This window comes from Eutrigla gurnardus (genome assembly GCF_963514095.1).
Source record: "Eutrigla gurnardus genome assembly, chromosome: 3".
NCBI lineage: Eukaryota > Metazoa > Chordata > Actinopteri > Perciformes > Triglidae > Eutrigla > Eutrigla gurnardus.
Genome location: NC_139917.1, coordinates 7,646,977 through 7,665,961, shown reverse-complemented (window position 1 = coordinate 7,665,961; position 18,985 = coordinate 7,646,977). Strand labels below are relative to the sequence as shown.

At 43.9% G+C, this 18,985-nt stretch overlaps 1 protein-coding gene across 1 annotated transcript; it reads left to right on the top strand.

The window, feature by feature from the left end:
- The first annotated feature begins 6,789 nt into the window (after positions 1-6,789).
- cbx6a (chromobox homolog 6a) lies at positions 6,790-15,592 on the top strand. The gene is made up of 5 exons (XM_084005557.1): positions 6,790-6,945; positions 7,919-7,962; positions 9,296-9,361; positions 11,098-11,164; positions 12,072-15,592. Exons 1-5 carry the CDS (start codon positions 6,865-6,867, stop codon positions 13,305-13,307), a joined length of 1,494 nt encoding a protein of 497 aa, XP_083861683.1. The 5' UTR covers positions 6,790-6,864; the 3' UTR covers positions 13,308-15,592.
- The last annotated feature ends 3,393 nt before the right edge of the window (positions 15,593-18,985 follow it).

The window sequence follows — 18,985 nt, the reverse complement described above, 5'->3', positions numbered from 1 at the left end:
TCGAGTTCCATTCGAGAGGAACAGTGCGAGAGTCAAAGACCTCCGTCATGACTATGTGCAAGTAAGCCACACACACACACACACACACACAGTATTGTGTGTAAATGTATATGTGATAGTCCTGTGTTTTCAATCACACTATATTCACTGTACATTATCTACATTTTTCTGTTTTAGAGGTTCCTGGAACTTGATACAGCTCCACAGCAGCATGAGTTTATTTTTGTAGATGAGGCTGGGTTTAACCTGGCGAAAACCAGACGTCGGGGCCGAAACATTATTGGGCAAAGGGCCATAGTGCATGTCCCTGGTCAGCGCGGGGGAAATATCACCTTGTGTGCCGCCATCAGTGTACAGGGAGTCCTGCATCACCACTCCATCCTCAGTCCCTACAACCCAGGCCTCATTATTCGCTTTCTGGACACACTTCATGAAACAGTAGTCCAGGACGGGCCAGAGCAGCTCCAGTTTGTTGTCGTCTGGGATAACGTCAGTTTCCATCGGGCTGCTCTGGTCCGGGACTGGTTCACCAACCATAACAGATTCATTACACTCAACTTGCCACCGTACAGCCCATTTCTGAATCCAATTGAGGAGTTCTTTTCAGCATGGCGCTGGAAGGTTTATGACCGTCAACCACATGCCCGCATGCCTCTTCTACAAGCCATGGAAGAGGGATGCGGCGACATTGAGGTGAGGTCCATACAGGGTTGGATTCGGCATGCAAGGAGATATTTCCCCCGTTGCTTGGCAAGGGAGGACATTGCCTGTGATGTGGATGAGGTGATGTGGCCAAATGCCAACAGGAGACGGGATCCATAGCCTAAATGTCTTCCAATCCTTTTCTTACAGCTCTGTTTTGTAGAACATTTTAGTTACCATGTCTTTGTGTTTTTGTTTTTTTTACTTTTGCAAAAACCTGAAAAAAAAATAAAAATACATTCTGAAGCGTTTCCATTTTGTTTTCATGTGTCTAGATCAACTGCAGTGGAGCAATCTTTCACAAAAAAAATCTATATGAGACTTTTAAAGTCAAAAACCATCCAAAGTACTAAATACAGCTGTGTTTTGCATAAAGCACATCTGTGTGTTGTTGCTGCTAGGAAAGAGCGCAAACAAAGGTGCATTTGTTTAATGTTTTGATGCTAAAAACAGTTTTGAAATGGGATTGTTAGGTTTTGTTTCAAGAGTTTCATTTTGCCATATAAGTTAAGAGTTTATCTCCATGTGCTGTGTCTTACTCGACCTGTGTGTTAAGTTATGACACAGTGAGCCAAAGTCTGCAACATGTGTGTAAGCATTCGGCAAAAACTGTAATGAAATTTTCTGTAATAGTAATGTTTTTGAACTTTATTTGAAATAAAATATTTTACTTTAATTTTACGGTTTTTGGTTGGCAGCCGTAGCTGACAGTCATTGACCGTTTTTTTTTTTTTTAATTTCTTACAGTGTATCCTTTTGTTGTAGCAATATATAATATGAAACTGTTAACGGATTTAGCTTGATAACCGTTGTTCCTCTGGTAACGTTGCAGCAATGCGAAAAAGGGAAGTGAGCGTTTTCGGTGGAAGGAAAACGGGTTCGTTACGATTTTTCACGTGATATGACAGTAATGAGAGGAAACACTGTGTTTAGACCAGTAAATAACGGTTGTCAGTTGGGGCCTACCCGCTTGGCGGTTAGCGACATAAGACGTTTCAAATCGTAAACCCAGCCAATAGGGGACCAGGCCGCTTTAAATTATAAGCTGTGTCCCAATTCGGGGTCTGCAGCCTTCGGAAGCTGCATTTGAAGGCCGATTACGTCACAGAGCTGCGCGAAGGCTGTCCCAATTCATCCAAACTCGAAGGCTCCTCCAAATGCGTCCTCCTTTTCCCTGTATTCGGAGGATGCATCGCTACTCCTTCGCGGCCTTCCATATCCCAAGATGCTTTGCGCGCCGCTGTTAAACGAACAATGGCGGCGGGAAACGGCAGCAGCTCCGGCACCGGCAGCAGTGTATATTTAAGTGTTAAAATGCGTGAACTTAATAATGCTAATACGTGTAGTCACCAGAATGTAGGGCCAGCTACGTGATGTAGCTTAAAGCCCAAGTTATGCTTCCGCGACACAACGCAAGGGGGGTTACGGACCCCTTACGTCCTTGCGGACCCCCCTTACGTCCACCGCAAGGGCCTGACGTGCACCTCCCAAAAATCCTAGACGCGCGTCGAGGCGACGCAACACCAACGCAGCTTGTTTTTGCCAAGTTAATAAATACTTTGATAAAGGAACATAGAAAAAAACTCCAAGGCACCTCATGGCATGGTCATAAACTTCAAAAACAGTCCTTCAACGCATCAAGCCTTCATCAGGAAGTTAAACATTAATTTTCTTCATTTCTTTATCACTACATGAATCCCATTACAAAGAGTTCCTCAAACAGTTTTTTTTTTGTCCATGAAGCACTCCTTTTGGGAGGCCCACTGCTGCCACCTGGCCCTGGTTTGTCCTCATGGATGAGGTATTGGGACAGAGGCCGTCCATTACGCCACCTGTCCTAATTGCCTCCATCCCTGAGGACACACCAGGGCCAAGTGCTGCAGTGGGTGAGCAGCAGCAGGAGGAGGAGGAGGAGGAGGAGGAGGAGGAGGGGGAGGAGGAGGAGAGGCAGCCAGGACCAGCAGGAAGGAGCAGAAAGAGGAAAAGGGATGAATTGGTGGAATTGATAAGGGAAGACATGAGATTACAGAGGGAGATTGAGGAAAGGAGAGAGAGAGAGAGAGAGAGAGAGAGAGAGAGAGAGAGAGAGAGAGAGAGAGAGAGCAGAGAGAGAATGGAAAGACTTTTTGGTTTATTGGAGAGTGTGATTGAGAGGCGTTAATTTTTTTTGGGGGTGTGCAGGTTTTTTTTCTGTTCAATTAAGTTCTGTGTTTGTAATTTAATTTGTTAATGAAAAATATTGTATATAGTTAAATTAAAATCTTATTACCTACACTATCTGTTCCACTTCTTATTTACTATAAAGTAAACTTTTGAACTGCTTTTCACAGTGACAAGAAAGTACATTTATTTTTTTGTGTCATTAAATATTTACAAAGTTACAATAATAGACAAGTGGGTGTTAACATGTAGAACTATTTACAAAAGATCATCAGAAATAACTTTACAGAGAACATGTAGGCCTATACAGTATTGGCTGAGCAGGAGTGGTGCTGCTGGACTGGATGGGATGCCACAATAAGGACCCCGGAGTCTTCTGGCAATGAGTGGGACATCATCTGGGAGGTGGGGGGTGTGGGATGCATGTCTCCACTGTCCACCACATCGTCCATCATCAGGGTTTGCAGGGCTGAGGCAATCGGCGGATGCCATGTTACTAAAATGAGAGGCAAGAATAAAATACTAATACTAAATGCTACTGCACAACATTTAAACATCCCACCACAAACAACTTCAACAAACAAAACTTTACAAAACACTTTAAATAGGAATGATTAAAATGATTTTACATGCCCTCTAAAGGTAGTGATGGTCGAGTAACCCCCCCCCCCCCCCCCCTCATCCTTTGGCATGTCGTCCTGCACTTCATCCTCTGGGGCCATGAGCGTGCCCTGGAGTGATGGACGTTAAAGCGCTGGGCTCCCACACCTTGCACTGGTCGTTTGTAGGGAGTGATGAAGGGGAGTGGATGTTGGAGGCATGGGTATCCACCGTCTGCCAAGATGAAGTACCCTGGAGGAGGGTAGATGCCACGCCTGAACAGTTTGCTGTGCCGGAGGACCCTGGAGTCGTGCACCGACCCCGGCCAGCCCACATGCATGTCGATGAAGCGGTCCTGATGGTCACAAACTGCTTGCAGGGGGATGGAAGTACACAGTGCAGGCTATGAACGCAGGTTACTTTCCCGCTGCTGCTGCCTCTATGTTGGACTCCAGCACTGCAGGAAGGCTACACTTCAGACTCCGGTGCGGTCAAGGGAGGGAGACTGACATAAACCACGTCAGGGGCGGGGTTAGGGGATGGCTTCTTGCGCTCAAGCCCCGGATGTTTTTGCCAAAGCCCCGAATGTTTACAGTAGGGGGAAAAAGCTAAAAACGGTTTATGTCAGTCTCCCTCCCCTAACCGCACCGGAGGCCGGGTGGTTAGAGCGCATGCCATGAATGCGCACATACGCAGCTGACCCCGGTTCGAATCCGGGCCAGAGGCTTTTTGCTGCATGTCACACCCCCTCTCTCTGCTGTGTTTCCTATCTGTCCACTGCTAATAAAAGGCGTCTATGCCAGAAAAAATATTTAAAAAAATATTTAAAGTTATAGTTTTTGCTAGATGGTTTTCATTACCATTAGTTGTAATAACAGTTTGCATAAGCAGAATATAAGCCAGAACTTTGCCAGAACAAGTTTTTGTTGGGTAAGGTAACTCGTCCATGCCTTTGTCTCCACCAGGCTGGACTACTGTAATGCTCTTCTTGCCGGGATCTCCAACAAAAACATCCAAAAACTCCAATACATTCAAAACTGTGCTGCCCGGATCCTTACAAGGACACGAAAATTTGACCACATCACACCAATTCTCAAATCCCTCCACTGGCTCCCTGTCCCATTCAGGATTGAATACAAGGTTTCCCTACTGACCCACCAGTGCCTCCATGGTAATGCTCCTATTTACCTGAAGGAGCTAATCACCCCTCAGCCCACTTCACGACACCTCCGCTCCGGTCAGGCAAACCTCCTGCAGATCCCAAGGACCAAACTCCGAACCATGGGAGACAGAGCTTTCTGTCACGCCGCCTGTCTTTGGAATGCTCTCCCTGACCACCTGAGAGCACCACTGACCCTGGACACTTTTAAAAAAGGCCTAAAAACCTACCTTTTTAAAAAAGCCTTTCATTAGTTGTTTCCTTTGTAGAGACGCTCTCTCTCCAAATTTTAACTTTTACTTTTCTTTTTTTATGTTGCACTTTGAGATTGTTTGCTCAATATAAAGTGCATTACAAATAAAATTCATTATTATTATTAATGTTTCACAATGATGGTCACATCATAGCATTAGTTGAGCATTAGTTAAGCATTAACAAACATTAACAGGTAACTAGTGGTCAAAAATCACTAAATCTGTTGAGCATCCTCAGGATGGGGTCCCGAGTCTATGTACAAAGTTTGGTTTCCATACATGAAAGTGTTGCTGAGATATGGATTCGCTTCCTGTTTTAACCGATGGTGGCGCTAGAGCGTTCAATGAAGAGTCCTGAAAATTGGTGTGAGTGATGGGACAGTGTCTTGACTCCAGGTACCAAGTTTGGTTACGTTGAGTCAAAGCATCGGTGAGACGTCAGCCCACTTCCTGTTTGGCGGCTTCGCCGCCATTTTCAATTGCCTCTCACAGGAGAATAAACTTGAAATTGAAAAAATCTTTGAAATAACTTTTGTGCAGATTGGTCTTAAGATCATCTGTGTCAAGTTTCGAGCGAATTGAACGAACTTTGTGACCCGTGAAGATTTTTAAAGCTTTCTGAGATAATCCAATATGGCGGAGGTCCAATATGGCCCTAAGTGACGGGCCATGTATCATTGAATTTGGGTTGATCCAAGGATCACAACGCTACCTCACTTGTGAAAATCAGATGCACAAGTCAAGGTCCACGTCAGGAATGCATGTCCAACTTTCACCCATTGGTGGCGCTAGTGTTGGGCATAGAGTTCTGTTAATTGGTGAGAGTGATTATGGAACAGTCCCGAATCTGTGCGCTGAATTTCATAACTTTTGACCAAGTGGTTCAATTTTCGGCCAAATTTTGACCCGTTGGTGGCGCTAGACGGCTGGGTTTAGAGGTCCGTAAATGAGTGCGAGTGGTCAGTACAGTGGTCCGAAACTTTCCTCCAAATTTCAGCACTTTTTACCAAGGCGTTCTATGGGCTGCCATAGACTGCAATGGCAGAGGAATAATAATAAGAAAACATGGAATCACTATAGGGTGCCTCGCAGCTTCGCTTCTTGACCCCCAATTATAAATTACAGAAAAATGTTAATATATAATGATTGAGTGAGTTTATTTTTAAATCTGACACTACACAAAAAATAATAATGATTCATTTTTGCTAATCATTGACCTATCCCAGACTGTGATTGTGTGACCATTGTGGCCAATTTGCATTTAGTATATGGAAGATAATTCATGTTTTATATATATTTTTTTCATTGTTTTTTATTATTATTTAATAGTTATCATCAGGACAGATGCTAATGAACAAAATTGAGTAAAAGATAAAAAAAATGATATATAATAATTGTACGTTTACTTTTTTGACACAGACATTTTTGTCCTCTAAGGGTCACAGTGTATAGTCAATTGAAAGGGTCCATAAGGGTATAATAGCTAATAGTAAAATAAATGATAATATTGTGCTTTCACGGAGGAGCGCGCGGTTCTTTGCATCCTCGTGAGTCTTCATCGTTGCCAGGACGACAAACGGGGCTTACCCGGCCATGTGACCACGTGACAGATAGGTTCGTGCGTGCGTGTGTGCGTGCGTGCGTGTGTACCCGTGCGTTTCAGAGAGACAGAGGTGTATGTATGTACATAATCTGATGATCGCCACCACCATCTCCCCTCTATATATATATATTATTTGTTGGTGTCAGTTGAATGCATTGTGTGACATTTCAAATGTCATGCCATTAAAACCTTGTGAATTGAATTGAATTTAGAGAGAGAGAGAGAGAGAGAGAGAGAAAGAGAGAGACGTCCGTCCGCGCGCGCGCGCGCGCGCACACACACACGCACACACACACACACACACACGGTTCGGCAGCGGTCGGCCCGAGCAGACAGCCGAGCTTGACGTCTGGAGAGGGAAACAGAGACGCTAGCTCACTCCGGGCATGAAAGAAAAGATGGAGCTCTCTGCGACGGGAGATCGAGTTTTCGCCGCGGAAGCCATCCTGAAACGCCGCGTCCGTAAGGTGAGTACAGCCGCCGGCCGCCCTGTGTGCTTCAGCCCCTAGTCGTTGGCCGCGGTTATCACGGCTCGGCACGGCTCCGGTCTGTTGGCCCGGGGCTGTCTTCTTGCGCCTATACAACGCTTATGGAGGCCTTGTGGCTAGCGGATGCCTTTACTATGCTAGCCAGAGCTAGCTAGAAGCTAACCAGCGAGGCTATCAGTCGGGTGTTTAAGCAGTAAAAGCAGCGACACGGAGACGGTGCTGGCTGCAGAACGAGGCGGCCCAGCCGAGGTGGTGATGACGGCCGGGCTATGAAACGGAGGGGACCGATGTGTCTTTCAGCTAATGTCGCTAAAGCTCGTGTGGACGAGGAGCAGCAGCCCGTTAAAGCCTGCTTCAGACCACTGGTCCTCTGCACGGTGTGGACAACGGTTCCCCACACATAGAAGCATTCAGATAGTGTTGATGGAGGGAATCAGGCTTCTAATACGTGTCTCAGTGTTTTATCACCAGTGCGGCCTGCGCTCTGGAGAAGACCCTATACATCATAGTGGGGTACCATCTTAAGTGGCTGGTAGTCCCAGTTAACAGCAGGCCTCTGGGTACTTCTGAATTCCCTGCCAGAACTTCCAAGTTGCACCTTTCCCGCTGAGAAGTCATTCAAGCATTTACACCAAAGCAGGAGATTTTGGGTTAGGGTCAGCAGCTTGCACAGATGTTCAGTGGCTCATCCTTTTTGTAAATTACGTAAACGTCATATAATGTTCCAAACAACTTGTAAAGATGTATGATGCCCAGTATTGAATGTATTTGATGAGTGATAACAGTGAAAGGGCTAATCACATGAGAAGAACAAGTACAATTTATTCATTGGAGTACAATCAAGCTCCAATAGGATATTTGCTGCCCATGAGTTTCAGATGAAATGCATTCAAAAGTCTGTTGTCACATACAAGCTGTTTTCGTTGATCCACCTTCTGTCTGTTTCTTGCAGGGAAGACTTGAATACCTGGTCAAATGGAAAGGATGGGCAATGAAGTAAGTGCTTCTCTTGACTTTACCTCAAATGGGAATTAGCATCTAGGAATGGGACGATATGAACATTTAATATCACGATTATCCTGGCCAAAATAATTGCTATAATATCCTAATATTTCTAAAAATATGCTTAAAACTCTTAAACTCAAACATTATGGACTCACTTTAACTTTCGTTAAGAAACACATATTGGTATTGCCTCACAGATATGACACATCCTTTTTAGTGAAAAACAATAAAATCATCTTCAATAAGATGATCCTAACTCATAATGTCAGTATAAATAAAAGTCAAATAAATAAAATGTATTTGTATCATGTATTTTTTAAACCAGTCTCTATTTTTTCACTTCTCTACCATCATACTGAGCTGGACAGCTTTTTTAAAGTCAGTGATGATATTTACGATTATCCTGATAATGGAAATTCACCACAATCAACTTATTGGGAGCGTTTTTTCAATTGCAATCCGGCTTCCATGAATACACTCATTCATGGCTGAAAATCACCACTTTTGCCAAACAAAATTAAATTTAAATGTCTAAAAATACACATTAACATGAATACAACCTATAATAGGAATAATATAAATCTTCCTATTTGTAAAATGTTATGTTGTGAAATTCTGGTGTATGTTGAATCAGTCAACAATTGCTAATTATTTTAATAGCTTGGCATTACATATATACATTATTATGTAACACTGTTATACCTGGCACTATAGGCTGCACAACACATTATTAGTGGCCCAGTTTAATAAGGAACACAGTTATATATGAAATGTAATAGGGGGTCCCTCCACTGGGTCACTATCAGCCGAAGCCCTCTGCTGTAGACAGAAATACCATACACAGTCACACATTCATACACACAGTCTGGTCTGGTCTCTGGATTCATGAGGATACAAGATTAGTTTCCTTCACTTCGCAACAACACGAGGAGAATCTCAATGCTGATAGGCTTTAATGACACTGCATAGAGTGTAGCAATATATAGTAGAAATGACTTGAGGGAGTTTGCATACTTGCCTTATTCACGTCGTGTCATTCACACCCCCAGGCTGCAATTCCTGTCTGCATTGACTTTGTATGCAATAGTGCCTCATCAAAATGATGTTTGCAATTGGCGTGAACACAGTATGAGTCATCAGCGTACATGAGGTGGTTAATGAGACTCCATGCATCCAGACGTACACTCATGCAACAGGTGACAGTATTCCTAGGGCCTTATGAAATCTGTTTGAATTTTTTCCAGATTCTGTTTTATTTTTCCCCAAATTCCTTATTTTAATTTTTATTTAATTTCTTCATGTTGCTGCATCCTTGGTTTTTTAGGCACAGCACTTGGGAGCCAGAGGAGAATATTCTGGATGACAGGCTGATACTGGGCTTCGAGCGAAAGTGAGTAAAGCAGTACGTCAGGAGAGCACAAAGTGCAGTCTCGCTTCGCAAAGACTTAAATGTGGTTTGAGTCCGTCATTGTCTGCCATGCTGCAGAGTTTGACTAATTTGGTTAATTTCAGTCTTCATTTTGCACATTGTTTTATGCATTTACTTTACTTTAAGAGCTCCTGCGAGAGTAGAAGATATGATATAGCTTTTTCTTCTATGGCATAAAAACAGTCTTACATTGTGCCTCAGTCACGAATATGTAAGTAGAAATATTCTTACTGTGCACAGAAAATAATTTCCCTCAGATTCACGATATGTGAGCACCGACCAATGTTGTTGTTACCACCGTGTCAGTGCCATTCCCCTTCAATGTAGCAATGTTAAATGCTACACTGGTTACAGTGTTGCTGAGCAGCAGGCTGGTGACCGGTGGCAGCAGGCTGGTGACCGGTAGCAGCAGGCTGCTGGTGACCGGTAGCAGCAGGCTGGTGACCGATGGCAGCAGGCTGGTGACCGGTAGCAGCAGGCTGCTGGTGATCGGTAGCAGGCTGGTGATCGGTAGCAGGCTGGTGACCGGTAGCAGCAGGCTGCTGGTCACCGATGGCAGCAGGCTGGTGACCGGTAGCAGCAGGCTGCTGGTGACCGGTAGCAGCAGGCTGCTGGTGATCGCTAGCAGCAGGCTGCTGGTGACCGGTAGCAGCAGGCTGCTGGTGATCGCTAGCAGCAGGCTGCTGATGACCGGTAGCAGCAGGCTGGTGACCGGTAGCAGCACGCTGCTGGTGATCGGTAGCAGGCTGATGACCGGTAGCAGCAGACTGGTGACCGGTAGCAGCAGACTGGTGACCGGTAGCAGCAGGCTGGTGACCGATGGCAGCAGGCTGGTGACCGGTAGCAGCAGGCTGCTGGTGATCGGTAGCAGGCTGGTGACCGGTAGCAGCAGGCTGGTGACCGATGGCAGCAGGCTGGTGACCGGTAGCAGCAGGCTGCTGGTGATCGCTAGCAGCAGGCTGCTGGTGACCGGTAGCAGCAGGCTGCTGGTGATTGCTAGCAGCAGGCTGCTGGTGACCGGTAGCAGCAGGCTGCTGGTGATCGCTAGCAGCAGGCTGCTGGTGACCGGTAGCAGCAGGCTGCTGGTGATCGCTAGCAGCAGGCTGCTGATGACCGGTAGCAGCAGGCTGGTGACCGGTAGCAGCACGCTGCTGGTGATCGGTAGCAGGCTGATGACCGGTAGCAGCAGACTGGTGACCGGTAGCAACTAGCTACCTAGCTAAGTTCTAACTAGCAGACATCCGTCTCCACAGCTGTGTCCTCTCTCTTCCTGGTGAGCTGTGACATCACTTTTCAGCCCCACTAACATGTGTTGTCACCATAACAGCGAACAGCAATCACCATTTTATTTTATACGAGTCATAAAAACAGTTCCATATCCGTACTACCCCGGTTCTATTTTTGTGTTTTGTGTCTTTTCGTCTGTCCTCCTCCTCTCTTCCTGTGTTGTAAAACGTCCATTTCTGGTGTCAAGCCACTTTGAAAGAGAGCAGATGTTTACTGCAAACTAAATGGGCTCATCAAAGTGAAACTAAAAGGGTCACATGAAGACAGGATGTTCAGACCACCAGCTGCTCTACTTTCACTCCCAGCTTTCATCACCGTCTCTTTTCACTCATTACGTTTGCTCTCATTGTGCCATTCTTTGCCAGCCTGTCTACCGGTGTGATCTCTAACTGTCGTTTCCTGTCTCCTAGGGAGCGTGAGAGGGAAATACACGGGCCAAAGAAACGGGGACCAAAACCCAAGAGCTTTGTCACGAAGGTACGCTGTGTGATGCTGCTTTTGATGAAGATGAGCTCTCAGTCCCACACGCTGCGACACATCAGCACATCATACCATCTGTGTCAAACCTGACATGCTTGATAAGAGTCCGGTCCAGGGTCTGTGGATGTACACAGGCCAATATTGACCCATAGTTATAGCGCCACCTACTGACAACAGGAAATGAGCCACATGTGACAGTCATCATCTGATTTCCAAGACATAACCGTGGTGTGGCCTACGTCTGATGTACAGCGATATGATGCGTGATGAGTGTTGGCTCTCTAGCGCCACAAGGTCCAAGCTAAGTATCAAAAACGCACGCCGTCCCGCCAGAACCCACGTGGAGTGCGAGGGCCCACTCAATGCTACTTGCAGCTTTAACACTGCAATAACAGGAAGCACCAGTTAAAAGCAAGATTGGCCTATGATAAATAATGAAATCCTTAAGAATTCTTCTCTTTCCTTGACCTCATGACGTTTTCTATTGAGAGTAGTTAGGAAAAGACATCCATGTCCACGGACCGTGTAGAACACAGAGCTAGGTAACTAAAGCCCCTTATACACAACGCTCTAGTGTAATTGGGCCTTCACACAAAACACAATGCAAATTATTAATGTGATCAAGTTATATCATCACCCTCTTCAAATAATGGCCAATGTCATATTTTGGAGCCAAATATGTTTTATATTTATTAATAATTTCACACAAAAAGGTTATACAACTATATTTTATTGTGTAGATGACAATTGTCATAAACAATTGTTACATGTTACTTTTTTTAACATCAAGACATGCGTTTTAGGCTGCTATTAGCAACAGAAGTTGTTGATCCATATTGTGACGAAGGAGGCAGGTTTTCTACAAAATGAAGCACAAATCTTAATGCTTTATCATCTCCATCAGGCTCGTGCTCAGAAAGGAGGAGCCTCAGATGCCTGCCAGACTACGTCACGCTCCTCTTCGTCCGCTTCCGGACGAGCAACTCCTTCCTCCTCCTCATCACCTCATCCAGCGTCTTCGTCCTCCTCATCCTCAACTGTGGCACCTTCTCCCAAACTCAATTCCCTTGCAGCCACCCACAAGCTGAAGAAAGACATTCATCGTTGCCACCGGATGTCTCGGCGCCCTCTGCCCCGCTCAGACCCCATGGCGGCCTCCTTCTCCAACCCCGGTGGCTTCCCCTCCCGTCTGCACGCCTCCCCCTTCTCCGAGACCGTCCGCATCCTCAACCGCAGAGTCAAACCCCGGGAGGTTAAGAGAGGTCGGATCATTCTCAACCTGAAGGTCATTGACAAGCCAGGAAGGGGAGGGGCTGCTGCAGGCAGTAGAAATGTTACAGCAGGACGCCAAAACATCCCTTCCCGCAATCGCATCATCGGGAAGAAGGGAGAGGCACCATATAGACCTTTTCAGCCCCCTCTGAAGATGCTGGGGTTCCCGATGTATGGGAAGCCGTTTGGGCTGCAATGTGGAGGTCCTTTGTCCCACCCAGGTTCCAGCACGGGGGCCAGGAGCACCCTCTCTACATCCTCACAGCACCAGTCACCTCCTTCTCCTTCCAGCTCCACCGGCGCAGAAGGAAAATCTCAAACTAATGCCTCAGCTGCTCAGTCCCAGCCCACCACAGCAGCCGCACCTTCTAGTGAGGCTCCCAAATCCAGTAAACCTCACACAGAGACCCAGAAGCCTGCTACTACTGGCCTGTCCCTGAATGCCAACCCTGTGGCATCAGCATCTCCTCCCCCCCCCTGCTCACATTCGTCTTCTTTTGACGAGGAGGACGATGGCGCCCTGGACCGTTGGACGACCCCAGAAGGAGGCAGGAAAAGTCCTTGCCAACGCAGGGCTAAACACCAGCAGCCCGCGGCCCCTGCATCCATCACCCCTGGGGACAAGAGCTCTGCCCCCGCCGAACCCCAAAGGGCACCTGCCGAGGGCGACCCCAACTGGCACCCTGAAATGGCACCGAGCTGCAAGGACGTGGTGGTCACTGACGTCACCACCAACCTTGTCACTGTCACTATAAAAGAGTTCCCCTCCCTGGCCTCTTGCCCTGCCTCACCCGCCGCTAGCCCTGAAAATGCCTCCTCACCGCCCCCGAGCTCCGCCTCTGACGAACCCTCTCCAGCCAAGCCATAGGAGACCAGATGAGGTCGATTGACGATGGAAGAAATTATCATGCCAGGGTTACCACTTCAGCCCTAAAAGGTTTGTCCATACTTGTGTAACGATTAATGAAATGTAACCGCCCAGCCATTGAATAGTAAAAAAAGAGCATATTTTTTTTTAAAAGAAGTGTATACATTTGAAAACGTGCAGCTAATACGCCCTTAAATTGCCATATTTTGTCCACTTGCACAACACAGCACTGACTCTCTGAGGCAGATTCAGATAGAAATGGTGTTTGTTTTCTGTTTTTTTTTTTTTGGTCCATAAAGTGACACCACTGTGGTCTGTGTGTGGTGAACTCTTATCAAGCACTCTGTCAAAGAAACGATGCCATTTGAAATCAAACGCTGCTGCGAAGGCCGTTATTGCCAGCCTTCGGGTGTTCTGCCAGTTTCGTGCCCCCTAGTCTCATTGGAAGTCCAGCTTGGTAATGATAAATGAGGTGATGTGTTTTTGCACTTAACACTGTTGAACTCTCATATATTGCATCAATACAGCGAGGTAAACGCAATGCACTTGACTGCATCAAAAAACGACCTATTTTATGTAGTTCATCAATTTTTCAAGGCCTTTTCCTCTCGCTCTGTTGAATGCACATGCATATACAGTATGAGTAAGTATTTATATCCACGCACAACCTTATAAGCTGCAAAAGAGAATACAAAAACAGTAATTTTTAAGTTATTGCTGTCCTTACCGTCTTTACCTGCTTGCCTAGCTTTCTCACAAACCCACCACCTTCTTTTACTCTGACGTCCACCAAGACTCTAAACTGGCCGGCAAAACGTTCCCCGATTTGCACCATGTGATGTCTCAACTCGCTGGGGTCTAGAAGATCCATGGGCTGAACACAGTTCAGGCTGAAGCCACCAACTGATGCAGCTCAAAACAATAGTGTGTTGAATAGTGTTTGAGCTACTTGGCAGGTGTTTGCAGTGGGTTGGAACATGTATCCAGGCAGCTTCACCTTGTACAAATCAATAGTGAGTTCTTCTCTTCCCTTCCACTTTGGGGGGTTAGGGTTTCCCATTCCTTTGGCCTGCTGTGTCTAGACCTTGGCTCATACTCTGGTGTACCTGTGTGTAACAATATTATAAAAGAATCTTCCGCATGTGTTGCCTTATAGCTGCTCCGTTCAATCCCGGCTGCACTTCTGGCGACGTTTACCTCGTCTTTCAAAAAAAAAAAAAAAAAAAATGAGAGAGAGGGAGAGAAAATCATGATATTGCAATTGATGAGGAGTCTTCTGATGTTTCTTTTTCCATTTGTTGTTCAACATTGAAGAGGAAGATGTCTCCTCCTCTCCATGTACTGGATGGTTTTAGTTGTTGTCCATACTCTTTCAATACTCTCATATGTTACACGTGGAAGGATTTATTCCAAAACGACACATCCATTATGAAGAAAAAATAACTAATGAAAGTGGTCTGTAGCTCAAATTCAAATTGAGGTGAAGGGACAGTACTGAACTTAAATCCTTACTTGACAAAGTGAAAACAGATCTATATTTTTCAGAAGTGGATGAACTAAAGGAATATTTTCTTCTCCGAATGGATTTATCCAGATTTGGAATAGATTTGTTCATCTACTAACTATATCTGTAATATATCTGTAAGTGGTGGATAGAAGTGACTCTTGCAGTTGGTAGATGTGTGAGGTTTGTTTTTTGTTTTTCTCATCTGGAGTAGCACAACTCAACTTAGTGGCCTCTTTTTCAACCAAATAGGGCTCTTGATTTTATTATTTGACTTTTTTTAAGCCTTTGGAATTGTTTTACATTCATGTGATGCCATTCTAAGTGCTCGATATATTTGGCATTGATAGGTGGGGAAAAGGAAGGATCTTTGTTTTAAATGTGTCAATAAAGATGCCTAATGAATTGTGCTTTTTAAGACAATTTTTTTCTTTCTTTGTACTGTAATACTTTTTAAAAATAAATATGCATAATATTGTTAATGTGATTATGTTTATGTTAATGCCCTTTTTAATAGTCCAATATGGGTTTGATCAGCAGGCAAACTCTGATTTTAATGTGTCAAGACTGCAGTTTTGTCTGGTATAATGCCTATATGAATTATGTACATTGTGTTTCTGGTAATTGTGTGGAGGGTGATGATGATGATGGCGATGTTGTAATGTATCTGAACTTCTGAAGCATGTTTTGCAAACCCTTATTGTACAGATGATGTATTCCATGTCATGTTACCTGTTTCTGTGTTCTTGTACGAGGCTTTTAATTAAAAGCTCTTTAAAAAGCCATTTGCTTCTTGTTTCTTTGGGTCCTCTCATAGATTTTGTTTGCTGCAGGTTAAAGGAAGACACCGCTACATAAAACGGCCAGTTAAGCTTTAGCAGCAAAAATGAACTGAATTAACAGCTGCAGAATGAGAAAGTAAAACCGCTTCTAATTTTTAATTTCAAGAACTGCAGCGACACATTTTACACAGTGGTGTACTAGTAGTAAGTATACTGTAACACGGTTTTTATGTTTTCAGCTTACTTTTAAATCGTATTGATAATGAACGTTACTTCATTGTTGTTGGAATTGTACATTAACTTTAGCCCTCGAAGGTACTGCTAGCCGGTTAGCCTACTGATGCTAATTTACCATCAAGGTTAGCGAGCATTAGCGAGGCGGCAAATGTGCAGTTTTAACCGACGTTAACTATAAAGATAGTGCCCATCTTAAAACGTGGTTATATAATAACTAACGGTGATTACAGTTTTTCTCGATTGTTTACACACATTTTCTGAACGCATGCCTCATACTCTCAGAACTCTACACACAAATCAAAAAACACACACACAATGGGCAAACCCCTCAATTCTCCTGCAAAATGAAACTTTACATTCAAAACAATGTTATTTCTTCTCAAAATGGTATTTTGCTTTCAAATGACACACACAAACCATGATATGAATAGACATTTATAAGAACCAGTTGAACACTGATGTGCTCAATGTAAAACACGATGAACACTTCTTCTCCATTTACCATAATGACTTAGGCCTTTTTTTGTTCAGTGTTACACTCACTACAGACAGTACATACATAAATGTGTTGTAAAATATTTTAGAATATTGTTTTTATATATTTTATTTTTCCCACAAGAATACTGTAATGTACACAGTGTTCATCCCAACCAACACAAAGTTGCATATACAGTGGTCTACATACAAAACCAGAAGAATTGACTGTATACAGTTACAAATAAGACAAAAAAACAACAACTATCCCGCATCCTCTCTTCTGTTTCGCTCTGGCCACAGCACCTCATCCACATCACAGGCAATGCAAGCGATGGCCGAGCAGCGGGGGAAATATCGTCTAGCATGGCAAATCCATGCTAGGCTCCTGCTCGTACCTCACTCCTCTGGCTCTGCCTCTGTTGCCAATGTTGGCATCCATTGCTCCAAAACAGAAGAGCTCACCTGTTGCACTTTTATGCTAATGCTCTGATTGCAAATTGTAAAACTGTGTTGCAGGTGTTTGCCCATGTGATGAGTCAGTGTGCATAGTAGGGAAATTAACTTTAGAATTTTGAATGGCAGTGTGTTCCTTGTGAAAACAAGAGATTTTCTTCATGAAAATTGTGCCAAATGCAGAGAATTGTGTGTAGTGTTTTGAAAAAAGTACGTTTTAGAACTGCAATTTGAGTGTAAAGCAGGAATTGTGCTTTCAGTTTAGCAGAGTTAGTTCAGGGGGTTGGTGCATGAGTTACATGTTGTGGTCATTGTGTCTCAAGTTCCAGTATTTGTGTGTAAACAATGGAGAAAAACGGTAATCAGCTCTCTCTCTCTCTCTCTCTCTCTCTCTCTCTCTCTCTCTACGTACTGTATGTTATTTATTTTAAGACCCATCATGTGATCACTTTTAATCAGTTCATTGTGTATTTTTTTATTATTTTTTATACTATTATTATGTTGGATTGTGTTGTAAATATTGTGTTTTACTTTTAATAGTTCTGTTTAAGGTGTATGGTTTTATAACATCTTGCCAAAAGGACTACAGTTGCGAATTAGCCAGCTGGCTAAAACTGGAGTGGCACATTTATGTGTACTGTCCTTTTTAAATAAATAAACTCAAACTGAAACTATGTTCAATTTAGTTCCTCCCAGATAGATTCTCTTATCTATCTGGAAGCTTACTGAGAACGCCCCTCGACTCTGTTGCTCCTCTAAAAAAGAAAACTATAAAACAAAGTTAGCTCTGTGGTATAACTCCCAAACTCGTAAATTTACATTTACATTTAGGTCATTTAGCAGACGCTTTTGTCCAAAGCAACTTACAATAAGTACATTTGTCAAAAGAAGGAAACAAAGAAACCACAACGTATCATTGCCGATAAAGTAAGAGCTAAAAATAGAACAAGTGTTAGGTCCTCATCTGAGTTTTTTTGTTTTTTTGGGGGGGGGGTGTTAGTGTAAATCAAAACAAAAATTGCGTAATCTTAATAAAGATAAAACATTACAGCCTGTAGACGACCTCAGCCAAATGCTATACATTATTTTGCATTTAATAATCTTGTTTGGTTTGTAGGATAATCATTGCCTGTTGCATCTTGCGCAACATCACCATGAATCATGGTGTAACATTTCCCCTTCAGCCACCACAACAAGAGGATGTGCGTCCTGACCCACTCCTGGGACCAGACAACAGACCTGACCCACTCCTGGGACCAGACAACAGACCTGACGCACTCCTGGGACCAAACAACAGACCTGACGCACCTGGGATCAGATAGATGGAAAAAGCTTGTGTTATCATTAATGTGTTTGCTGTCTGTATGTGCAATGTGGATGTCATGAAGGTCAAAAGGTCAACTAAATTAATAAATTAACCACTAAAGATGAGTGCAGGATGGTTACCAACTTTAGATCAGCTGTGTGCCAGCAGGTGCAGCCATCACATTTCGGTTTCTGATGCTTTTGTCTAAGCATTCACTTTTAGTGTGGAAACAACTGTAACAGTAATATTCCTGCTGTAGTGCGTAAATGCTCCTCAGAGAGGCACTGTAGGTGCATTCATGATCAGGGAGCAGAGCAGCATCGGTCTGTTTTCTCGCTCATGAGAGCTGGGTGACATCAAGGTCATCATGTGTGTGCATATATATATGCTTGGACAATATATATATATGCTTGGACAATATATATATATATATATATATATATTGACTTTATCCTATAGGCCTCAAACTAGGCTGGTCATCTCATCATAGTTCTAACTGGGAAACAAGAGACAATCACACACAAGGCCTCGTGGCTGTCACACTGGCTAAAACAGATTGCACCATCTCTGGTGTCAGGGTCACATCATCTCAGTTTTAGATAATGCTGCCTCCAGGGGGAGCTGTTCTTCCTCCTCTCCACTTAATACAACTTTAAGGTCCCACATCACACACAAATACATGTCAATTCACACACAAATGGATATCGGTATGTAAAAATATGTATATGTATATATATTGCATGTATGGTGCATTTATGGTGCATGTATACTGCATGTATGGTGCATGTATGGTACATGGTGCATGTATACTGTGATAAATGTAATAAGATTAACACAAACGAAAAATCAGTTTCTATTTTTTTTTTTTTCTAACATTATCATGAAACAACTAAACCAATATGCAACATTTACACACTGA

Bases quoted from the DNA above. Each gene is read 5' to 3' on its own strand.
- cbx6a (XM_084005557.1), top strand. From the start codon at position 6,865: ATGAAAGAAAAGATGGAGCTCTCTGCGACGGGAGATCGAGTTTTCGCC. The intron at 6,946-7,918 runs GTGAGTACAGCC...TGTTTCTTGCAG, and splicing joins TGAAACGCCGCGTCCGTAAG to GGAAGACTTGAATACCTGGT. The intron at 11,165-12,071 runs GTACGCTGTGTG...CATCTCCATCAG, and splicing joins CCAAGAGCTTTGTCACGAAG to GCTCGTGCTCAGAAAGGAGG.